Genomic DNA, 24,577 nt, shown 5'->3' on the forward strand with positions numbered 1-24,577 from the left:
GTTCACGTTGAATTTTGAGAAAATCTAAATTTTTGAAAGATGGTTCTCAATACCATAATCCTGAATATTCTTTTTAAAAAAAACAAACACCCCATTGTTTGGGTGGGAAGAGTTGTATAGCAAGAGTGAGATAAGAGTTTTTGTGTATAAGACAGAGAAGCTTGGCAACCATAGCTGTGTCTATTGCAAGGAAGCTGCATCAAGAGGCAGTTTTTGCTTATTACCAGATGGGTGCTGTTAAGAAGGGGAATCCCCCCCCCCAAAAAAAAAGTCTTCTCAGATACAATGTACTATGTGCATGTTTTCTAGGATTAAAATGAAAAGGAAACCTAAAAAGAGATGTGTTATTCTCCCATGAGGTTCTAGAGGTGTGAATACAATTCTCCTAGGATCTGTAGGGTGACGATATTTTCTTGACAATATGCCTTTTGAGCAGGGTGGACAGCTATGGCAACTTTACGATCTGTGGACTTCAACTCTCAAAATTCTTGAACCAACCATACTCGGTCAGGCATCTCTGGCAGTTGAAGTCCACAGTTGCCATAGTTGCCCGCCCCTGCTTTTGAGACTCACTCACTGCCTTCACCCGCCCCCCTAAATAATTTTGTGATCCCTCCACAGCCAGTCAGCAGGACTTCCAAGGCACATGGGTTTATTCTGGGTTTAACACAAAATGCATTTTATATTTCTTGCATATCCGTAATGCAAAGCATATGTGCTGTAGTATATGTTTAAATTATTGCAAAAAACAGTTCAAGGTGGTGTGTGTGTGTGTGTGTCTATGTCTGGTTGTGTATGTTTCAGCTTTGAACCAGTGATAAGATTGAGTTTTTTTCACCCATTTCTCCACTTTCCAACTCTAAACATCTTTTTGGTTTGCTTGTTTGTTTTAAAGAATTTACAGGACTGCCCAATTTGAACAGTGTGTCAACTCATAAAATATTTCTATGGTCTTTTTAGAATTGCCAACAGAAAGGGAGGGGGGAGCAGCGCGGCAGCTTGCAAACCAAAACTGCATTCCATAAATGTTTTCAAAGATAGTAACTAGGTGACCGAAGTTTCTGCCTTGCAAAATTCTAACTGGAGAGCATGTTTGATGACTCTTGGCTATGGATGTTTCCCATTGGAGAATATGAATTATGATATACCCAGGGGGTGGGGGGAAAACCAGGGTCAAGGGTGACAACGAATAATGTGTCTCAGAGTCGGCTACACCCAGGCAATGCTGGACCTTTTAACTCCCAATAAATCCTTTTGAAGCTTTGGAAGTTTGGCTCGAGACTTATGATTTAAATGGGGTTAAGTGCCGGAATCCTTACAGTGAATTTTGGCAACTTACAAGAAACAACCAGGGTAAAAATGGCAAATAGCAATAAAAAATAATAAGCTGCTTTATTCCAAGTCTCTTTGTTAGTACCTTAGCTTGCCAGTCTTGATAGCTGTATCTCTGACAGCCTGGAATTGAACCTGAACCTTGCTCAATCTTGCACATTCATTATGCTCAGCACTCAGTCTCCATCTACTGAAAATTTAACAGGAAGCTTTCGGTTATCTCTTCCTAACTAGCATGAGAACACTCCTTTTCTCTCACTTAATCTCTCCATTTTGTGTTTTCTAGTTACAGCTGCAGAAAACCCAGTATTTGCAGTTGGGGCAGACCCGTGGCCAGTACTATGGAGGATCCTTGCCAAACGTCAATCAGATTGGCAGCAGTGCGATGGACATGTCCTTCCAGGTGAATTTTATACCAGCTCTGCTCAGAAGAATGACGGGAACATTAGAAACCAGTGTCTGTGACCTGTACCAAAAGTTAAATGTGTCTCTATAAATTACAAGGTAGTCCTCGATTTACGACCACAATGAGCCCAAAATTTGTGTTGCTAAATGAGACCGTTGTTAAGTGAGCTTTGTCCCATTTTACCACCTTTCTTGCCACAGATGTTAAGCGAATCACTACAAGTGTTAACCTAGTAACACCCTTAAGTGAATCTGGCTTTCCATTGATTTTGCTTGTCAGAAAGTCGCAAAAAGTGATCAGATGACCCTGGGACACTGCAACTATCATATGCATGAATCGGGTGCCATGCGTCTGATTTTTGATCACATGACCATGGGGATGCCACAACGGTCATAAGTATGAAAAACGGTTGTAAGTCATTTTTTTCGGTGTCCTTGCAACTTCAAATGGTCAGTAAATGAACTGTTGTAAATCACAGACTACCTGTATGTGTGTCTAAATATTAAATCTTTTGAGAAAATAGAGGTTTCACGCTCCAGCAGCCGGATCCTGTGGTGGGACATCCAGTAGGTTATGTTTTAAGCTCTTTCTCTTGTCTTTTCTTTAGACTCCCTTTCAGCCATCTGGGTTGGACACCAGTAGGACAACTCGACACCATGGGCTGGTAGACAGGGTATATCGTGATAGGAATCGCCTTGGCTCACCACACCGGCGCCCTCTCTCTGTGGATAAACATGGCAGACAGATATCCTTTGATTTGATAAAATGGCATGAGTAGGACGGGGTAAGCAGGAACGTTCTTAGATCTGTAGATGATTTTTATTAGATGAGCGAGGGTTGTAAAATGGTGATGACAAAACGCTTTTCCCACTCCTCTTTAAAATAGAGTGATTAAATTAAGCTGGGGAGGATGAAGTACAGACTTCTGTTATTTCGAAACAATCCCTTGGCTAAATAAGCCTGAATTTCAAGGCACTTGTTCTTTAATCAGCCTTTTATGCTTTTAATGGGCATATAAATAGAGTCAAGTAGCTTTGCTCTAGCTGAATCTGCAGTGTTGTCACCTGACTGTTTCTGTTTGGTTATATATCATTGTTTTATGTGATCCTGACTGGTTGGGATCACGAAGAGAACACAGCAGTCCTGGAAAAATAATGGCGTCACACTAACAACAAGTCATTATTTGTTTCCAAAAGAAGAGAACTAATAGGGCAAAAGGTGTGGTGTTGTTTTTTTTTTTAAAGAATTCTTGAGGGAAAGACACGTCTAAAAAACATTTTTCCCTTGACTGACTGATTTACGTGGACAGCTGTCCATATGGTACTGTCTATCTGTCTCCTCCTTCAGATACAAGCTGGAGAAGGTATGTATACGATAATTTTGAAATACAAAAATCTAACTTTTCAGTTCACACAGCAATCTCTAAAAGTGTATTTTTCACCCAGAAAAGAATATATTATATATCATAACATCCAAGAAATATTTATTTACCTATCCAATTTATGCAGCCAACCAGATTCACTCATTGAGAGGGGCAGACATGTAATTCGGATAAAAATGTTTGACAAAACAATTATAATCATTAGCTTAACTGTTCAAGTATATGCCTGTGTGTTTAACTATTTATTTATTTTATTTATTTATTTTTGTCAATTGCTTACAAGATAATAGGTATAAGTAAAAACATAGTTATGAATACATGGATACATATAAGAAAAATAAAAAAATAAAAGAAACAGTACGGTAGGCACGTTGGTGCGCTTATGCTACAGACCTCTTAGGAAAGGGGTGAGGTCAATAGTAGACAGTCTAAGGTTAAGGTTTTGGGGGTTTGGGGAAAAAAACCACAGAGTCAGGTAGAGTATTCCAGACATTGACCACTCTGTTGCTGAAGTTGTATTTCCTGCAATCAAGTTTGGTGCAATTAACCTTGAATTTGTATCTATCGTTTGCTCTTGTATTGTTATGGTTGAAGCTGAAGTATTCGTTGACAGGTAGGACATTGCAATTTATGATTTTATATACTATACTTAGATCGGACCAAAGGCAGCGTAGTTCTAGATTTTCCAGGTCTAGAATTTTCCAGGTCTAGAATTTCGAGTCTGGTGGCATAAGGTATTCCGTAACAAGTAGAGGAGTGGTGAACTCTTCTTGTGAAATATTTCTGGACTTTCTCAACTGTGTTAATATCAGATATGTAATGTGGGTTCCAGACTGATGAACTGTATTCGAGTATTGGTCTAGCAAATGTTTTGTATGCTCTAGTTAGTAGTGTGATATTACCAGAGAAAAAGCTGCGTAAGATTAGGTTAACAACTCTTAAATGCCTTTTTGGCTATGTAGTTACAGTGGGCTCTAGCACTTAGGTAATTAGAGATGAGTACTCCAAGATCCTTGACAGAGTTTGGATCATCAACAAGGTCTTGACTATTCAGCCTGTATTTTATTTTCTGATAATTTTTTTGCCAATATGTAGGACAGAGCATTTATTTATTGAGATTTGAGGTTGCCATTTGTTTGACCATTCTGATACATAGTCAAGGTCTAGCAGTATTGTCTGTGGTGTTGAATAACTTTACATCATCAGCAAAGAGAACGCAGTTGCTCTTGATATGATCACAGAGGTCATTTATATAGAGTATGAAGAGAGTTGGTCCTAGAACACTGCCTTGGGGGACCCCACTGTTGACAGGTTCAGAATTTGATAGGACGCTCCCAATTTTGACCATTTGTTGTCTGTTTGGCAGGAATGCTTCTATCCAGTTATGCAGGTGTCTAGTAAAAATTTTAAAAGCTAGTAGACTGTGAATCCTGGACCATATCTTATTTGATTAAATTTACCAAGAGCTTAAATGAGGCATGGCATTAAATAAGAACCCAGGTTAGGATTATTAATGGTTTACTACCACAGTAGCCAGAATTAAATCTGGGTTTGAAATGTGGGCAGTCCTTCCTAATGACACCTAAAGTGTATCTGAAATGGTTCAATCTAGTATTTTAAATTTATCTGCATATTCATGAAAATTGGTTTCTCCTCACTACTTCTAAGGCAGGTAACAATTAGTATAAATACTTCACATAGTCAAAACAACATTAACAAAACAAATTAAAAACCACAGCGGCAGAATGAAATAATTTTAAAAGCCTAGGAAATTAATCTCTCTCTGAACATTTGGTTTCCCTGATATATAATATGGGGAAAACATTCCAAAGCATTCCAGAGGTAGGACAGATTGACCACAGTGGGGTCCTTGGTGCTCACTGAGTTTGTTGTTTTCTTGCAGATGTTTCATTGCTTAACTAGGTAACATCTTCAGTGCTAGAAGGAAATGGGCTTTGCTCTCTGTTTAAATACTAGTGGCCACATGTTGACCATAAGTTGAATAATCGCGGAGGACATCTAATTCAGTCCAGTACTCCATGCAAATTCTGCAGTCCAGGATTCATCTTCCATGTCTTCAAAATAGCCTCAGTTGAAATATCTCTAGCAGGAAAACCCTCCAGCTTCAGTAGCATTTCCCTGATGTTTAAATATTTCCCTGGCTTAAGATCCTCCCTTAAATTTCTTCCCAGCAAGGTCCCCCCACCTAATTCCACCCTCTGAAGCAGTGGAGATTGCTCTATCTTTTTCATTGCAATCCTTCACATATTTAGAGAGAGTCCTTAAACATTTCTAAGACAGACAAAAACAGAAATGGCTTCCAAATTGCAATCTGCTTTTTTTTTCTAGAAGGCAAGGAATAGAACTTCAGAAATTACATTACTGGTGATACCAGTAGAAGGGTAGCCTCATATGTATGACCGTGGTCTTTGGTCAGTACTCTGATCTCAATGTACATACAATTGTAGAAGTAAGGAGCAACATTTTGAATGTTGATGGCAAGAAAGAGTCAGATATTTTAAGGAAGAGGGTTGCAATCAAGATGGGGATAGTTATAGAAGACATAATCACATAAATTCACCTAGTATTGCTGACATATATGTTTCACAATAGAAATAAGATAACTTTTATTGTCACCTTTTTCTGTGAACACACTATGCACATACAAACACACACACACACCTACATGGTATACACACATGTGCACACATACCTACATGCTATATATATACACACACATGTTGTTGTTAGTTGCAAAGTCATGTCTGACCCATCATGACCCCACGGACAATATTCCTCCAGGCTTTCCTGTCCTCTATCATCTTCCGGAATCCATTTAACATCACGCTGACTGCTTCAGTGACTCCATTCAGCAACCTTATTCTTCTTCTTTTGCCCTCAATCGTTCCCAGCATTAGGCTCTTCTCCAATGAGTCCTTCCTTCTCATTAGATGGCCAAGAGTTTCATCTTCAGGATCCAGCCTTCTAAAGAACAGTCAGAGTTGATCTCCTCTAGGACTGACCGGTTTGATCACCTTGCAGTCCAAGGGACTCGCAGGAGTCTTCACCAGCACCATAGTTCACAGGCCTGAATTTTTTGACGCTCAGCCTTCCTTACGGTCCAACTTTCACAGCCATACATTGTAACTGGGAAAACCATGCCTTGACTCTACACACTTTCGTTGGCGGGGTAATGTCTCTACACACATATACCTGCATACACTGACTTTACTTTAGCTGCTATGAGTTTAGAACAGATCTCTGCAGTCAGTTTGAATGGCTTGCTGTGCTCATGAAGGTGAAAACAGCCCTTTTAGGTATTCCAGTAGTTCACCATCACTTGCATTATGCTTGGATATCAGTTCATAAAGAACCATGGCTATAAACGCTATCCAAGGCAGAGTATATTATGGAATATATGGAATACTTAGCAGCTCCAGAGCTAAATATTTGCCTTTGGTAAAAAATGTATGCATTGCAAATGCGTCAGATACTTGGCTAGTATTTTAACAGTTTTCTTCCCCTTTGTCACTAGGACCAATTCTGATTCTGCCCTACACCAGAGCACAATGACCCCCACTCAGACAGAGCCTTTCTCAGCTGGGTCACAGGATATGCAGCAAAAAAGAGGTGATTAAAAAAAAAGCAAGCACAATCCAGGAGTTGTGAAAAAAAAGCTGCAAATTTGCTTGTAAACTTTGTTAGAGGTGGGTGGGGGGAAGAATTAGAGAGATGCAGAGAAGATTGTGAAATTTCACATTGGAAAAATGTCATCCAAAAGCTGAAGTTATTTTGGCTGTTTATGTATTTGATCCTGAAGAGGAATTAGAAATGGACTCTCTGAAAATACTGGAAAGTATGCTAAGGCTCATATTCATACGAAACAAAGATAATGTATCATAACAAATCATGACAAATAATAGTTGGGTTCCTCTCCCATCCCCCAAATTCTTGAATCTCCAAATAAATCAAATAAATAAATAGAGTAATTCAAATTACTAGGTGGACTACTAGTAATGTGATCAAGTCCAAGGCAACTTCTTATATTCATCTGACTTTCAGGGATATGCTGAGAGGATCAGCATTTAAGAGTACAACTCTGAACTTTCAGCTATTTCTCAAGAGTCATACAATGTTATAGGTCAGCAGTTGCTAACCGATGGGCCGTGGCCCACTGGTGGGCCGTGAAAATTTTTTGGTGGGCCACAGAGAAATTTCACCCCCAGAGCACCCCCACAATGCAATTAATCCAGGCTGTGCAGTAACACAAGGCTGCCCCTCCCCTATGGCCCGCGGGAACCCTCCCCGCCCATTCACTCCTTACCTGGTAAACTTGCCTGCTAAATTGCTATTTTTCCTTTTTCCGACTATCATCTGTTCTGCTGTGCCAGGAGATTTAGATTAGCTAGGAAGCAGGAAATGGTTGGATTTCTTGCTTTCTAGCTAGTCTTTAGCTCTTCGGCTCAGCACAGCCGAACCTCCCTTAGGACTGAAGGTTTGCTTGTAAGCAAATTCAGTGCAGACTCATGGCAAGCAAATTTTAGAGACTGAGCTAGCCGATGGCAGATAGATAGTTCATTGAATGATTCTGTGAGCAACTCAATCTGCCTGCTTTGCCTGATTTTGGGTAAAAGTGGTTCTTTTTTAATAAAAAATTCAATATTTACATGCATGGCGTGTTGTGAGTTAATTTTGTGAGTTTGCTTGCTAGCAAGCAAATTTTATATGACAGACTGAGCTAGCCGATGGCAGATAATAGATCTCTGAATGAATCTGTGATTCTGTGAGCAACTCAGTCTGCCTGCCTGCTTTGCCTGATTTTAGGTAGACGTTGTTCTTTTTTTAATAAAAAATTCAATATTTATATAAATATTTATAATATTTACCTACAAGCCATGCCCAGCCAGTCACATGACCACCAAGCCATACCCACAAATTATGCCACACCCACAGAACCGGTCAGTGGTCCCTGGGATCTAAAATTATGAGTTTGGTGGTCCCTGAGGTCCAAAAGGTTGGCGACCCCTGATATAGGTAATCTAGTGTCCATCATATCTGAACTTCACACACCAAGTTAGTATTAAAGTTGGATTTGGCCTACTACTTGTTTCTTGCTGACAAGTAGCAGCCGTTCTGGACGACTTGGTGTGTTTTTTCTAAATTGAAGATGCCAGAAGTTTTGTCACTGAGCTGTGTATGATCTTTGAAAAATGCCCTCTGCTGAATGTAACTCTACCTGAGTAACAGCGGCCTTTACTTTCCTGATAAGAGTGAATTGATCTTCAAATCTTGGTCTTCTTCCCTCCCCCCTGTAGCCCTTCACAACTGTCCACTTGCTTCACATGAGCTTTGAAGAGTGGAGGGACTGTATACAGGCACACAAGCCTTCTCTGAGTTTTGCCCTCACTGTCCTTCTAAAAGGATTTTTATTTCACATTTGCTTGATTGTGAAGAAAATGTTTCCTAATAAAAGCAGAGCGCTCAAGCTTCTTCTTTTATTCGAATGATGGGGGAATCCCTTTTCTTCCCTCCCTTCAATATTGGGATCAGAAACTGAGGAGGTGATGTGAGGGACACAGCCTGCCTCCATTTTTAGCGTGCACAAGAACTATAAAGTTAAGAGAGCTCATAGAGAACAAAAGAGATGGGATAGCCCTACAAAGAATCCTTTCTACTCACTTCTCCTCTTTCCCAGGCATTTTCAGAGCACACTTGGCTGATATATTCTTTCTCACACTATAGTCTTATTACTGACGGTTCCAGGCATGGAGGAAGATGCATCAGAGACAGAGAAAAATCTTTCAAAACAAGGATGGGATGCTAAGAAGGTACTGGCACTAATTTTGTGGAGTATATGAGCTACAGACACCATTGAACTGTCAGAGATAGTAAAGCTTTCTTCTTGGAATACAGCACATACACAGAAGTGAAAGGAGCTATTTCAGACTTTAAAGTGAATAGTATGTTTGGTGTATAAACCAGGGCTGAAATTCTGTAAATGCTTTTTAATCTAATTTTCAAGCAGCCAGAAATGGGATTTTGTGTAACCGATTATAGCATATTCCAACAATTTGGTTTTCTGTCATGCTTGGTTTCTCAAGGGAGAGGGGGCAACATAGAAATCCCCCTCTTTCACATCCCAGCTCCCCAAAAATATGATTTTTATAATCCACCGCACTCTCCATTCATGTGAAGGCATGTGTGGCAGAATTGGCAGCTGAAGTGGAGGGTGGAGTCAAGGGACTGGTTAGCTTCCAATTCCTGCAAGGGAGGAAGTGACAGAAACCCTTCCCCACTCTCTCACCCGTCTAAATCCTCGGAGTGCTTATCTGGTTGTTCTCAAGAGAGTGAAATCAGTTTGGTGAGATTCTTGTAAATAGGCGAGCAGCAATAAAGAAACTTCTCCGATCAGCTAACGGCATTGTCCTGGATCCTTGCACCTGACAGCATTGGTTGTTAGTTGGAAAAGGTGGACTAGGAGAATCTCCCAGTTCTTCCATAGAGACATTTTTTCCATCAGTAAATAAGTGCAGTTGCAGTACAGCTGCCTGGGTTGGTCCAGATGGGAAGGAGCTTGACTTCTCTTCTTTGATATAATGACCTTTTGTTTGTTTTTGCAGCTGAGTGTCTCATGCTGACCTACTCTTCTCTGTTCTCTTTCAGACAGGATCCTCAAGGCCTAAATCTTGTGAAGTTCCAGGAATCAAGTATGTTTAAGGGGAAGGGTATATTTGCTTTCTGGGTAAATATGAAATCAGCATCATCATTTTGTGAAAACAAATCTGTGTCCTTTGGTGTGTATGTGTTTTTAGTAGAGTGGAATAATTGAAAAGCCCAATGTAATGGCTTGCAATAATTTTAGTAGTTGCAGTTCAATAAGGAATAGCAAGAATAGCAAAGCAAGATCATGCCTTTTTTATATCTGGCTTAGCACATTTTCTGCAATGCCTGAAATAACAAACCACGGTTTTTGATGTTATTGCAAGTCACGCTCCCTATTAAATAAAGTTGGGGATTGTAGTTGTATCAAACAATTCACACTTAATACAGCTCTCTATAATTCAAGTCAAACATTGTGGCTTATTGTGATAGAGAAAAGATTTGACATTAGGGACACGCACAAAAATAGGAACGTTGCTTTATTTCAAACCTGAAATAAGTGATTGTGGCCCAGAAGTTCAGCTGAACAGAAATTCAGAACATTTTACTTGATGGGAGTTTCGGCTACTCCCCCCAAAAAAAAAAAATCTAGACTCTTCTTAATGGGGTAAATATGATCTGGGTTTTAAATTGTATTCAGGGCAGATCTTGTTTGTAGAAACCCTCCAATTTCTATAATAGGTACTTAGCTTGATTACATTTTTTTGATAAATCTTTAAAAATAATTATCATTTTCTAGAAAATTATTTTAAATACCTATCTATTTAGACTCCATTGTATTAGATAGCTAACTTCTGTTACGATGGTGGTTGTTTATAAGTGCTGCATTGAAGAAAATCCTTACTTTTTGCAAGAAAGGAGGATGCAGTAGATTAAATTGTCATGATCCGGATTCCAGGCAGGAATCATCACCCTGTTTATCCCAAAGGTGCCTTTTTTTCCCAAGAGACAATTAGATTTTCTTGTTTTAAGAGTTGTGGTGGTGCAGCGATTAGAAGGTAGTACTTCAGGCTACTTCTGTTGACTGCCGGCTGTCAGTAGTTTGGCAGTTTGAATCTCACCAGACTCAAGGTTCACTCAACCATCCATCCTTCCACGGTGGGTAAAATGAGGACCCAGATTGCTGAGGAGCAATATGCTGATTCTCTAAACCACTTAGAGCAGTGGTCACCAACTGGTGGGCCGCGGCCAACTGGTGGCCATGAGAAAATTTGAGTGGGCCGCAGAGAAATCTCACCCCCAGAGCACCCCTCCAAAGCAATTGATCCAGGCTGCGCAGGAACACAAGGCTGCGCCACCCACATGGCCCGCAGAAACCCTCCCTGCCCACTCACTCCTTACCCGGTAAACTTGCCTGCTAAATTGCTATTTTTCCTGTTTCCGACCATCAGCTTTTCTGCTATGCTGGGAGGTTTAGATTAGCTAGGAAGCAGGAAATGGTTGGATTTCTTGCTTTCTAGCTAGTCTTTAGATCTTCAGCTCTGCTTTTAAGCACAGCCGAACCTCTCTTAGGACTGAAGTTTCTATTCAGTGCAGACTCTCGGCAAGCAAAGTATATGTGACAGACTCGGGTAGCTGATGGCAGATAGATAGATCACTGAATGATTCTGTGAGCAACTCAATCTGCCTGCCTGCTTTGCCTGATTTTGGATAAAAGTTGCTTTTTAAATAAATTCAATATTTACATATATGGTGTGTTAGTTAATTTTGTGAGTTTGCTTGCTAGCAAATTTTATGAGTTTGCTTACAAGCAAATTTTATGTGACAGACTGAGCTAGCCGATGGCAGATAATGGATCTCTGAATGAATCTGTGATTCTGTGAGCAACTCAATCTGCCTGCCTGCTTTGCCTGATTTTGGGTAAAATTGTTCTTTTTTTAATAAAAAATTCAATATTTATATAAATATTTATAATATTTACCTACAAGCCATGCCCAGCCAGTCACATGACCACCAAGCCATACTCACAAATTAGGCCACACCCACAGAACCGGTTAGTGGTCCCCGGGATCTAAAATTATGAGTTTGGTGGTCCCTGAGGTCCAAAAGGTTGGTGACTCCTGGACCAGATGGTGAAGAATGGAAGGATTTATACTCCTTGGAGACAGCTGGTCATTTGCATTCTTTTAGCGAGTCATTAAGGCCACGTGGAGGTTAATTTTTTGACAATTTTCTAAAAGGGTACAAATGACCAGCTGTCTGCAAGGAGTATATATCCTTCCATTCCCCACCATCCAGTCAGAGCTGAAGAAGCTTCTTGGATGAGAAGTGAAACGTCTTCAAAGAAAAACAAGAAAGTCCAGTTGCCACTTGGAAGAAGAAAAAAGCACCTTTAGGACAAGCATGACCTGGATGACCTGAGAATCTCCACAATCGCCCTGTTTACTTCTGTGAATTCCAATAAATCAGTAGGCCTTGGCCTACATTTAACAAAGTATCCTTTTCTCTTGTCTTTGTCATAAATGCAGCATCTTTCCATCAGCTGACCAAGAAAACACTACTGCCCTTATCCCTGCGGCTCACAACACCGGGGGCTCACTGCCAGACCTGACAAATATCCACTTCCCCTCTCCTCTCCCAACACCGCTAGACCCAGAAGAGTCCACTTTTCCCTCCTTGAGCAGTTCCAACAGCACCGGGAACCTCACTGCCAATCTGACGCACATGGGGATCAGCACAGCCAATCAGGGTAAGGTGTTTGCAGGCACGTACAAATGCATTCTAGCACGACATCTTCTTGCAGTCTTGTCCATGTTATTTATTTTCAGCCAGGCAGGACTGTTTTCTTAGTGACGACTGGACTGAAAAAAAAGTGACTACAACGGGTCCCTCATACTTATAACCATTGCAGCAGCCTCACAAAATTTGGGCACATGGCAACCTGGCATGTATTTACACCAGCTGCAGAATCCTGGGATCAGGCAGTCCTCATTTGCAACTTTCCCAGCAGGTGTTTGACAAGCGCAATCAAGGAGGCAAGTAGGATTCACTTAACTGCAGTGATTCGCTTAACAACAGTGGCAAAAAGGTTGTAAAATCTGGCACAACACACTTAACCACCAGTTTGCATAGCAACAGAAATTCTGGTCCCAATTCTGATTGTAAGTTCAGGACTACCTGTGTTAGGGTTGGGGGCAGTTTGCTTTAGATTTTCTTTATCCCATCTTTTTTATTTTTATAAATAACTCAAAACACAAAGATACCTAATATTAAATACTTAGACCCACTCCCAGCCTGAAACCATCCAGATTTGTTTGACTGTGATGTCTTATTCAGCATGCTGCCTGATAATCATTGATATTTTAATGCACAGCAGATCTGGAGGGTACAAGTTTGGGGAAGAGTCATTTTATTGATTTATAAAATGTATATGCTGTTCATCTCACTAATCAAGTGTCTCTAGAGATGGGAGGAGGAGCAAAACTCAGGTCCTCCTTCCTTTGAAACAGTTGATTCAATTTGATCCCGATGACATTTTCAAAAGCTGTTTTTCAGCCTGTTTTGTGAGAAAAGATGTGATAGAAATATTAATAGTATTCTGACTCTGCCCCATAAGAACAGAGGTAGCTCTCGACTTTCAACAACAATTGAGCCCAAAATTTCTGTTGCTAAGCGGGACGTTTGTTAAGAGAATTTTGTTCCACTTATGAATTTTCTTGCCACAGTTGTTAAGTGAATCTGGCTTCCACACTGACGTTGCTTGTCAGAAGGTCACAAAAGGGGATCGCATGATCCCAGGACACTGCAACTGTCATAAGTATGAACTGGTTGCCAAGCACCTGAATTTTGATCAGATGACCAGGGGAGTGGTCATAAGCGTGAAAAACGATCATAAGTCACTTATTTAGTGCTGTTGTAACTTTGAATGGTCACTAAATGAACTATTGTAAATCGAAGACTACCTGTAGTTTTGAAAATCCTCCTGGCAAATCCCTCTGAAATCTGACTGCTCCTGCTAATTTTCTCTGTTGGAGACAGGAATGACAACAACGTCAGCCTCTTCCCAGCAACACCGGCAGCCAACCGTCAGTCCCCTCTCACTGAACACAGATTCAAGGAGAAGCCAATCCCAGCAAGTGTCTCCTACGCTTTCACCTCTTTCACCAATTACTCAGGTACAAGAGGGAATTCTACGGGGAGGGGGTGGGCGGGTAGGCTTGAACACTGTTGCATAATAACATCGTAGACCCAATCCGTAATGAACGATCCAAACTGGGAACCTTGGCCAGTATAGCAACTCTGATAATAATGTTGCTTGAATTTGTAATTTTCCTTTCAACTGTAGATTTGGTGGTTTTGGGAAGGATAAACCAGTTATAATGCCACATTGTCCCTTCGATTGAGGTTATTTAGCCACATCTAGGTGGCATGCCAAACCACGATGGGCAATCTGTTACCCTCCAAATTTTGGATTTCATCAACCATCATGAGATTTGCCTTCCCAAATGCCAACTTCTGGTTATCTTTGCACTGACCCATTTTAAATGTACTTGTGTGGAAATCAGACATTCTATTTGCAGACAGAAAGAAATCAATTGATTAGAAATCATTGTGTCCAATGCATTGACTTGTCAACTGAACTCAGCTCCAGTGATTGAGGCGAGATGGGCAGCAAGCAAATCAAATAATAAATTTGTTAGTCATACTTAGAGCTTAGTATGCTCTGTGAATTCCAGGATTGGCCTGTCAGTAATGGTTTGCAGCTCATATTGTGTTAGTCTAGCAAATAGTAGTTAATGCATAATTGGTAAACTCTTGATAGAAGAGAATATTTGTAGCTCAAGGTTAAACTGTGGGGTCCTTAGTGCTCTCAGAGCTTGGTTTTTTCTTGCAGGCATTTCATTACTCAAGTAGGTAACATCAGTGTACTGATGATGTTACCTAGTTGGGTAATGAAACGTATGCAAGAAAACAAACAACTTCCAAGAGCACCTAAGACCCCTTTAATAAACTATGGTTAAATAAACCATTGCACAATGTTGTGTGCGAGTCTAGGACAACTCAGCATGGCCCATTCACCGTGGCCAATTTGCTACAGGACAATTTGTTACAGCCAACTCATTGTGGGACATCTCACTGCGGGACAAGAGTTACACTAATGTCGAAGAAATGGTGGAATAGAATCATTAAAGAAAGGATGCAAAAGGAGGAACAAAAGGAAATGTGAATGACAGAAGATAAAATATTTTTAAAAATATTTTAAATTGAATTGTTGAATTATCCTGCAGCAAGTTGTCCCACAGCGAGTTGTTCCATGGTGAATTTGCCGCTGCAAGGTTGGGCATTGCGAGTTGGCCACAGCAAGTTGTCCCATTCCATTGCATGCACACTCATTCCATAAATAGGTCCATGGAGCCTGGGAAATGCTAAAAAGCCAGACTGTTAGAATAGGAACATTCCCGCTTCCCCAAAAGACTAGTAGAGTTGAGTGTGTTTCCTTCTGAAACCTTCACCCCAGGAAGTCTGATTCCACGGCACTGACGTCCTTTTCTGTCCTTTTCTTCTTAAGGCTGTGGCGTTGGATGCGCTCTCCATGGAACAGCAGCTTCCCCCCTACCCGTTCTTCACCCAGACAAGCGCGCAGCAGCAGCAGCAGCCACAGACCCAAGTGGCGAGTGCTCTACCACCCAACGCTTCTCTGATGCAGACCTCGGGCTTGCAGAGAGGCGTTCAGCTCCCCCCGCTCTCAGTCTCTATCCCTTCCACGATCCCACAGTCTCCTCCGGGCAGCCAAACCCAGACTTCGATGGGGATAGACATCAATTCGGTAAGCTTGATTGGGAAGAGGAGTTGGGACCTCCAGCTTCCTAGACATCTCAGACAAAAGCATAGGAAACAAGAAGAGGCTTGATCAGAGCTGTCTGTTTCCTGAAAAGTGTACGGTTTGGGATATGTTGAGACTGCAATTCAAAACTGCACAGAAATATGTGGTTTATTGCCAGTCCCCCCTCGTAGCCTTTGGAAAACATAGTCTTCCAAATATCATAGAGATATTAGAGATAGAGATATAGAGATATTATCATAGAGACTTCTGTGAAGGGACTGGATTAGAAATCTTATCAGAGATGAACGTGGTTCTCAAAAGCCTTGGATAGGGACTGAGCTTTTGAATGATTTTGAGATAAAGTTTCCACCTGGAGGGAAATCAATACCTCCCACAAGTTGAGCTTGATGACCACGCAGATATGTTCACATTAAGTTGATCTTGGCAACAACATAGAAATGGTTTGTCTGGGCCATTTTCCAGAATGTTTTTTTTTTTTCAGTCATCCATTGTATAGGCTCAGTTACAGTGAGCGCACTGTTGGAAATGCTGCAGGATCAGGTTAGAGATAGATCATCCTGGAGAAAATCTATCTATGTGGTTGCTAAGAGTTGACAACAGCTGGACTGCACGTAATTAATCAAGATAATTATGATGTAAACCTTGGTCCCCTGCCCAAGGAGGTCAACCAGGCGCTGCCATCTGCGAGGGAGGTCCGCTCCTTCACCCCAGTCCAACAACGATGGAGTGATTTGACATTTTCCCTGTTTTTTTAATGCTTCTCGGAGTAGAAAACGTATCCCGAAAATGACACCTCACCTGCAGTCTCACCTACAACTCCCCCAGCGGGGCTTCATGGAGGGCTATTTTATAAACGGCCACAATCTCACAAGATCAGGGCCGCGTTTTTTTCATTCATTTTTCATGCCAGGTGCCTGAAAATGTTTCCACCCCTTAACTTGTGACTGGTCATGGCGGTTCCCCCTAAAAAGCTCAAGCCAGGAATCCCCCAGCCATAATCCTTTCCATGCCTCTCCTTTTGCTCGCAGGTAGTCTCCTAGCCTAGATTCAGAGAGAGAGAGAGAGAGAGAGAGAGAAGTGGGATCAGTGCCCCAGCCATAACAAAATTTTCCCTTGGGTTTGAATCGGTGGTGGTAGGCTACTGGTTTCAGCTGAATCGGTAGTTAAAAAAAAAAAAGCCTCATCAGCTGAGAGGGGAAAGAAGAGGAAAGCGCAGGATCAGCCCTCCCACCTGCCCCGTCCCTTTTCTCTTCTTTATCCTCTCAGCTGATTGGCGCTGCAGGCCCCAGCTGGTGCGGGGAAAGCTCTGGGTGCCCTTGCAATCACCAAACCGGTAGTGGAACAGGTAGGATCCCACTGCTGGTTTGAGTCATCTAAGTCAGGGGTATCCAACCTTGACAACTTTAAGACTTGTGGACTTCAACTCCCAGAATTCCTCAGCCAGCTTTGCTGGCTGGGGAATTCTGGGAGTTGAAGTCCAAACATCAAGTGTCCAAGTCTGAGTTACATTGATCTAGCTAACTAGGAGCTTCAGTGCCTATTAACACCAAGCAGATTGTTAACTCCAGCTGAACATAGAGAGTTGATAGATGTATTTGCTGTTTGTTTCCAACCCCAAAGAAGCTTTCTTTTAATCTGTCACATTAGCTATAATCATTTTTTTTAATTGGGATGGATGATTGCATCTCTCTTCCCCGTTTTCTGCAGACTTTCCCCTTCTTCTGCAAGGAGTTTGGAAATGTCCATTTTAGGTTAATTGTAGCTTCACAGCTAATCCTTGAACCACACTTAATGGTTTGAAATGAGCCCTCAAGCCATGGCTTATGGTAGAATTGTTTTTCCCAGGAAAAAACATGCTTTACATTAATCACATCTGTTCAGCTTGATTGTGTCCTAACCTGCAAAATCATTAAGATAAAAAAAATCATTAAGATAAAAAAAACCGTAGCTGGCTAGGGAATTCCAGGAGCTGAAGTCCACAAGTCTTAAAGTTGTAAAGACCAGACATCCCTGACTTAAAGTGTGATATTTAGACCCAACCGCTAGCCAAGGTACCAATGATTTCAGGGCTGTGTGTGTGACACAAAATGCCGTCTCCCTGTTTTCCTGCCTTCCATATTCTAACATTAGGCATGCCTGGTGGCTTTTTTTTTTTTTTTTTTTTTTAAAAAGAAAGATTGTATTACTGTGGCACTAAGTCATTCTTAATACTTTGCCACTTTGCACTGCTGTGTCTGTTCTGCATCTCACAGGGGGCGGGAGGTTGGTCCCATCCTTTGGAGAAGGAGACTGTTCACCTAATAAATCTTTGCAAATTCAAACAGAAGCATAAGAATGAATGTGAGTTCCGTAACCTTTTCCACAGGTTCCTCTGAAAAACAATTCGTGCAAATCGATGTGTTCCGCCTTATGGACCGCACAGATACGAAAGAAACACAAAAGTTGAAGTAGAGGAGGTTCCTCCCCTCCAAGCTGGGGTTTCAGAGTATTGTGGTTATATTCTCAGTCCCCACAAAGCTGGAAGAAGCATCTCAAAGCAGGCAACCAGAATCATCCTGGGTTGTAACAGAGTCCCCTTTTAGTCTGTGGAGATTCTCAGTCATCCAGGTTATAGTTGTCTCAAAGGTGCTTTTTCAAAAGGCAACTGGACTTTTTTTCCTTAAGGAAGAAGACGACTTTTTACTCCCCGTCCAAGAAATTTCATAGGTTCTGGAAGAATGGTGGAGGCAATGGGAGGATTGGGTCTGACAGGATTGGGAGGGAGAGGGTTGGAAGGTTCACATTTCTTTGCAGTCATCTGGTTGTTGGCACTCTCCCTGAGAGCTCTTGAGACCACCTGGGGCTTTTTTCTGTGCCCCGAGAGTCACCTGTATCAGAGTGCAAATGGGAGTGGAACTGCTGAAAGGTCTGCGTTGTAGGCCTTGGATTGTGTTGTAGTCTGCATTGTAAATGCTTCTAGGATGAGAAGCGAAAGTCTTCTCCTTCCTCAAGGAAAAAACAGTCCAGTTGCCTTTTGAGAGAAGCCCTTTTTAGGTTCATGACTTCTCCGGGCATTGTTGAACCGTACTGTGTGCTGCTGAATTCATCCAGGACTATTCTTGCCTTCTGTTCTCTTCTCATTTTCCTCCCCCCCCCTCCCCCCCCGCCCCTACCTGTCCATGAAAGAAACCTGTGTTTTCTCTCCCTCTCCTCCTGTTCCCCACAGTCTCTAACACTGTGTCCTTCTGTAGGGCTCACTCCAGCAGTACCGCAGCAATGCTGGCTCCCCAGCCAACCAGTCTCCCACTTCTCCTGTCTCCAATCAAGCTTTTTCTCCTGGCAGCTCCCCTCAAGTAAGGGACTGTATGCTTCTAAGGCCTTTGGATTCCATGCTTCTCATTTATTTTCTTGCCTCTTCTTAACTTTGTTCCCCCCCCATCCAGCTTTTTGAAGGGTTTCCAAAATAACGCTCCGTCAAGTTGGGTGGGTTGCGTTTAAATGACTGGGATCCTTTTGGGGAAATTCCTTCTTGCTAAAATCTGATGCCACCTGACCTGACCTGTTCCTCCCATATTAATGTCTGCCTTATCGTGTTAATTACCTTTTGAATGCTGCCCTTCTCTGAAAGGTTAGGATACCATTCTTGGCTCAAAAAGCATGCCAAAATATATCGCTGTTCAGAATTAAACTATGTTTTTAATGCACTTTATTTATTTCTTTTCTATTTTCTTTTTGATTGCCCAACTCTGGTGAACTCTGGGCGGCATACAAAATACATTGACAGATGTGTATTGGAGGGGGGATATAAGTATGGGTCGGTGTGATTTTTGTGCTTTTGGGATCTTTAAAACGTTTACCGAACAAACATGTAGCAGAACTGTGCCACTGTATATAAGCCAAGTCTTCTTGTTGAAGTTTGTCTATTTTCTCTAGTACTTTTATGTGATTGAATATTTTGTTTCTTGTATGAACCCCAAAGTACAATACCAATAGCTTTTTGGATAGCTTTTTTAAAAAAGAATATGTTTGTAGAAGAAATTAGAGCAGTGTTTCTCAATATAAACAGCTTGAAGTGTGGATTTCAACTCCCAGAATTCCCCAGCCAGCCATGCTGGCTGGGGAATTCTGGGAGTTAAAGTCCATACATCTTAAATCAGCCAACCTTGATAGAATGTAAGTTAGAATACCAATAGCCATTAGCACGGTAGAGGGGATAAGTCCCCATATTTAGAGTTGGTCTAGTTTTAAATATACCAGGGAGCATGTAAATATCTGGAACAATAGAGATTTATTGAAAGCTATAATGAAAGCTATAAGAAAACAAGATATACTTGATATCAGATTATGGGGACAGGACTGGAAGAGATCTCTGGTCTTTATTCCTGGTTTATGGGCTTCTTGATTGATCCTGTATAGAAACATCAGTCCCGATGGTTTTTTGATGGAAAAAAGAAATTGACTGAAGATAATACATTTAAGAAATAAAAGTTACAAGGTTCGTAACTTAGAAAACAAAAATGCAGTTGTATGGGATGGGAATATAGATAGTCCTCGATTTACAACCACAATTAAGACCAGAATCTCCTTGTTAAGCAAGGTGGTTGTTAAGATTATAAATAATGATCCCAGGATGTTGCACCCATTGTAAATACATGCTAGACACCAAGTAACCGAATTTTAATCATGTGATTATAGGGATGCTGAATCAATGGGACTTCTAAATGGGACTTTAGAAACAGTCCTCGAATTGTAAATTTGAGGACTGTTTCTAAAGTCCCATTTTTCAGTGCCGTTGTAACTTTGAATGGTCACTTAATTAATGGTTCACAGTTGAAGACTACCTGTTGTATTTATGAGAATTATTCTGAAACAATAGTGAGTCCCAAGCCAAATACGAGCGAGCAATAGAACGTGGATGAAAATAAGACAAATGTTCCATGGAAGCGTATTTTCCAAATCATTGGAAGGAATCATTCTGTTCATTCTGTTCTGACCCAGTTCAGAGAAGAGTAATTAGAATGATTGGGTAACTAGAAATTAAGGTTCAAATTAAATGCTGCACAGAAAAGGTTGCTTGTTCTCATTGCAGAGTGTAAGATTCAGAATAATGAATTTAAGTTACAGGAAGGTTCTTCTTTATTTATTATCCCCTCCTTCAAAATATTTTTTTTAATAAACAACTCTAACAGGGCGAACCTATTTAATATCCCTTCCACCTCCTATTTTCCCCACAACAACTGAATGTAAAGTTACCAGAGAAATTCCTCATAATAAGAACAGCTTAATAATGGGACAAATTACACAAGAGACTGAGTGGCTGCTTTTTATTGTCTATATTATTCAGAGGGTTGGACTCAATAACCTAATTAATCCCTTCCAACTCTATGATTTTCTTTTTGCCCACTTGGGATTTTATCGATACCCATGACAGCTCATGTGGCACAGTTAAAAAAAAAATGGCCCACTCAACTACATACACACACACATCTCTCCCTCCCCATCTCTTTCCCCCTCCCCCCGCCCCCAGTTCATTTAGAGACCACTCAAAGGTACAACACTACTGAATACAGTGACTTGCAAACATTTTTCACAGTTCACATCCTTTGTAGCATCCCGATGGTCACGTGATCAAAATCCAGACCCTTGGCAACTGCTTCATATTTATGACCGTTGTTGTGTCCTGTTGAGTCACGTGACCACCTTCCGTAATTGTCTGACAAGCAGACTCAATGGGGGAAGCCAGATTCACTTAACAGCCATGGTAGTAACTTAACAACTTCCGTGGCAAGAAATGTCATAAAACGGGGCAAAACTTGCTTAACCAACGCCTCACTTAACAACAGAAATTTGGGGCTCAGTTGTGGTTTTAAGTCGAGAACCAGCTCTGTGTGTGTGTGTGTGTGTGTGTGTGTGTAGAGAGAGAATGAGAATGAATGGGTGTGCGAGAGAGCTAGGCTGCATCCAGACTCTTTTGGAGATGTGATTGTAAGAGAAAGGTTCTGCTTGAGCAGACAGAGGTCTCCAAACTTGGCAACTTTAAGACTTGTGGACTTCAACTCCCAGAATTCTCCTAGAATTCTGGGAGTTGAAGTCCACAAGTCTTAAAAGTTGCCAAGTTTGGGGACCCCTGTGCTTGAGGTTTGCAGCAGAGTCTCTGAAGCAGGAGATCAAAGTTGGATGACTCTGTTTTGACTGCCTTCGCTGTGCTGGTGGTGTCAAAGCATAGAGTCCCTTTACAGTTGCATAGGCCCCGTGGTCCTAGACTTGATGGAAGGACTGCGCTGCGTGCCAAGTCAGTTTCATTCTCTTTCCCTGACAAAGCAGTGGTGCGCCTCTTGGTTTTCTTACACTGGGTGTTCAGCCAGTTTGCATTAACTGGGAAAGAGGAAAATTGTTGACGGAGCAAACCCTTCTCTAGTTTGCCCAACGTTCTCTTTGCAAAGGCAGCGAAGGGACTAATCTTGGATCCTGAAGTGCTGAACCAGTGAAAAACTTCCCCGGTTTTAATATCTTTGGAGCAGCTTTTGCTGCTGGTAGTTATTAAAGCTGCACTGATGATTCCATGGGGGCAAATTTATATAAATCCTACATCTATTCTTGCTGATCTACTGAGCCAGTTGAAAGCATTTATAACACGGTTTTGCATCATTGCTCAGTCATAAAAAAACGGAATGTTTTCAATAGCTGGGAGGGAAGCAGGACCCTGAGTGGTGAAATTATAATCTAGCGGATTCTAAAAATATTCTCTTTTCCCAACACGGTGGAGTAGCTGGGTGTTCTTTTCAGAAGAAGGATAGCAGTCTAGAAATCTTGGTGATTGATTTCCAGGGTTCTGTTAACTCAATTTGTATATTCCTGAGATTGCGCAACAGGCCCGGGTAAAGGTGCAGCTGTCAGCGTTCCAGCAAACCTCCATTCCAACCAGTAACTCCGAGACAGGCATCTTCTCAAACGTTCCTTTTTATTTTGGATAGTAACTGGCACAACTGTGGAATCCCGAATTTGAAAGTTCCGGGCTTCCTTGCAATAAGTAAAAACTACAAAATCCATCCCCTACACCTCTCACCACATCATATGGCCCAATCGCCATCTGTCCCAAAGTAAGGCTTCCTTTCACTATGCGCAACACGACCTGACCTTGAATCAGAAAAAGAGTTTTATTATGTCTCACTAGATATACTCCAATGAATTCCCCCCCCCCTTTCCCAGGCTCAATTGTGGCAGCGTGGGAGCATCGGATCTCAATATGGCATCCGAAGCTTGACAGCAGCTTCTTTAAGTAGATCCTGAGAGGCCTAATGCGCAAGTTTGCTCTGCTAGATCTGGATTCAAAACTCTGCACCTCCCTTTTGCTCAAAGAAGCGACCTTTCCACGCAAAAGGGGGGAGGGGTCGTGTGATCCCCGGACGCTGAATTTTGATCCCATGACCATGGAGATGCTGCAGCGGTTGTGTGAAAAATGGTGTCACAAGTCCCTTTTTGGGGGGTGCCGTTGTAGCTTTGAACAGCCACTAAATGAATTGTTGCAAGTCGAAGACTACCCGTAGCTATTTCTGAAACTATATCCAGCGTTGGGGGTGCGGATTCCAGCATCTGTGACGTGGAATATTGAAGGCTTATCAGGTTTTTGTCAACTGGAACAGCAAATATACAGAACGTCCTCAACTTACAATGACTATTAGGTCCAGAGTTTCTGTTGCTAAGTAAGGCATGTATTAAGTGCTCTTTTAATGGCCCTTTCTGCTATTGTTGTTAAGCACATCAGTGTAGCCTCTCTCTATTAACTTTGCTTGTCAGAAGCTGGCTGGAGAGGTTACAAATGACCCCCAAGTGCTGCAACCATCCTAAACACATGCAGGTTGGCAAACACCTGGATTTTGATCACGTGACCGCAAGGATGCCATAGCGGTTTTAAATGTGAGAACTGGTTGTCTAAGTCACTTTCTTGCAGTGCTGTTGTAACTTCAAACAGTTGCTAAAAGAATGGTTATAACTCGAGGATTCTCTGTATTAGCATCAAAAAAACAAAACAAGTGCATTCTTTTGTGAGCTCCAGAATTCAGTGTCCCCATCATGTCATTAAGGAGTGGCAGCTTCACTGTTGAAGTGCTGGTCTCTCCTGGCAGGGTCTGCATTTGGCTCCAGGGGGCCTTGCTAGGCAGTGCAGGCGATGATAATTGCAATTCTAGCAACTTTTACCTTTACGCTTTGGATCCTTTTGAATATTACAGCGCTGTGAACTGGCTGAGGTTGTCTAGTGTACAGTTGTGACACCCAGGCTTTTGAGGCGACACTTTGCTTTCTTTGAGGCTACAGAATCAGAATAGAGCTGGAAGGGACCTTGGAGGTCTTCTAGTCCAGCCCCCTACGCAAGCAGGAAAAACCCTATACCATTTCAGACAAGGGACTGTCCAGCCTCTTCTTAAAAACCTCCAGTGATGGAGTGCCTATGATTTCTGGAGGCAACTCGTTCCACTGGTTCATTGTCCTCACTGTTAGGAAATCTCTCCTTAGTTCCAGGTTGCTTCTCTCCTTGATGAGTTTCCATCCATTGCTTCTTGTCTGGCCTTCAGGTGCTTTGGAAAATAAGTTGACCCCCTCTTCTTTGTGGCAGCCTGTCAAATACTGGTAGTCCTCAGCTTACAACAAACCTCTGCAAATACCGCGTTTCTCACAAAATAAGGCCGGGCCTTTTTTTTTTTTTTTTGACTTCCGAAAAACGGCCCTCCTCGCCACGAGGCCACTTGTATCGGCTGACAAAAGCTCCCGAAGGCAGAGTCCCCAGCCGCTCGGGTATGGCATGGCTGCCCGTGTCCCTCGCCATTAAGCAGTCTCTTTCGGGCAATGGAAGCTCCCAAGGGCAGTCACCAGCCACTTCGATCGGCCGGTAGAAGCGAGGGAGTGTGTGTGTGCACTCGCCTCGAGGCCGCTTCTACCGGCCGGTCGAAGTGGCTGGTGACTGCCCTTGGGGAGCTTCCATTGCCCGAAAAAGACTGCCTAAAGGCAAGGGGACACAGGCAGCCATGCCACACCC

The 24,577-nt window shown here is 41.9% G+C and overlaps 1 protein-coding gene across 4 annotated transcripts in view; it reads left to right on the forward strand.

Moving 5' to 3' along the window:
- Positions 1-24,577, forward strand: part of CRTC1 (CREB regulated transcription coactivator 1) — a 91,199-nt gene that overhangs the window by 54,876 nt on the left and 11,746 nt on the right. For 2 of the 4 annotated variants that reach the window (XM_026699050.2, XM_026699049.2), the window contains exons 2-11: positions 1,619-1,735; positions 2,346-2,483; positions 3,040-3,101; positions 6,655-6,749; positions 8,862-8,947; positions 9,783-9,826; positions 12,248-12,468; positions 13,758-13,894; positions 15,289-15,546; positions 18,795-18,896. In XM_026699050.2, coding sequence (XP_026554835.2) covers positions 1,619-1,735; positions 2,346-2,483; positions 3,040-3,101; positions 6,655-6,749; positions 8,862-8,947; positions 9,783-9,826; positions 12,248-12,468; positions 13,758-13,894; positions 15,289-15,546; positions 18,795-18,896 — 1,260 coding nt within the window. The remainder of the gene's footprint in view (positions 1-1,618; positions 1,736-2,345; positions 2,484-3,039; positions 3,102-6,654; positions 6,750-8,861; positions 8,948-9,782; positions 9,827-12,247; positions 12,469-13,757; positions 13,895-15,288; positions 15,547-18,794; positions 18,897-24,577) is intronic. The other 2 variants (XM_026699052.2, XM_026699051.2) reach the window with 1 other exon arrangement.

This window comes from Pseudonaja textilis, chromosome 1 (genome assembly GCF_049901715.1).
Source record: "Pseudonaja textilis isolate UNSWEBS1 chromosome 1, rPseTex1.2, whole genome shotgun sequence".
In the NCBI taxonomy this organism is placed as follows: Eukaryota; Metazoa; Chordata; class Lepidosauria; order Squamata; family Elapidae; genus Pseudonaja; species Pseudonaja textilis.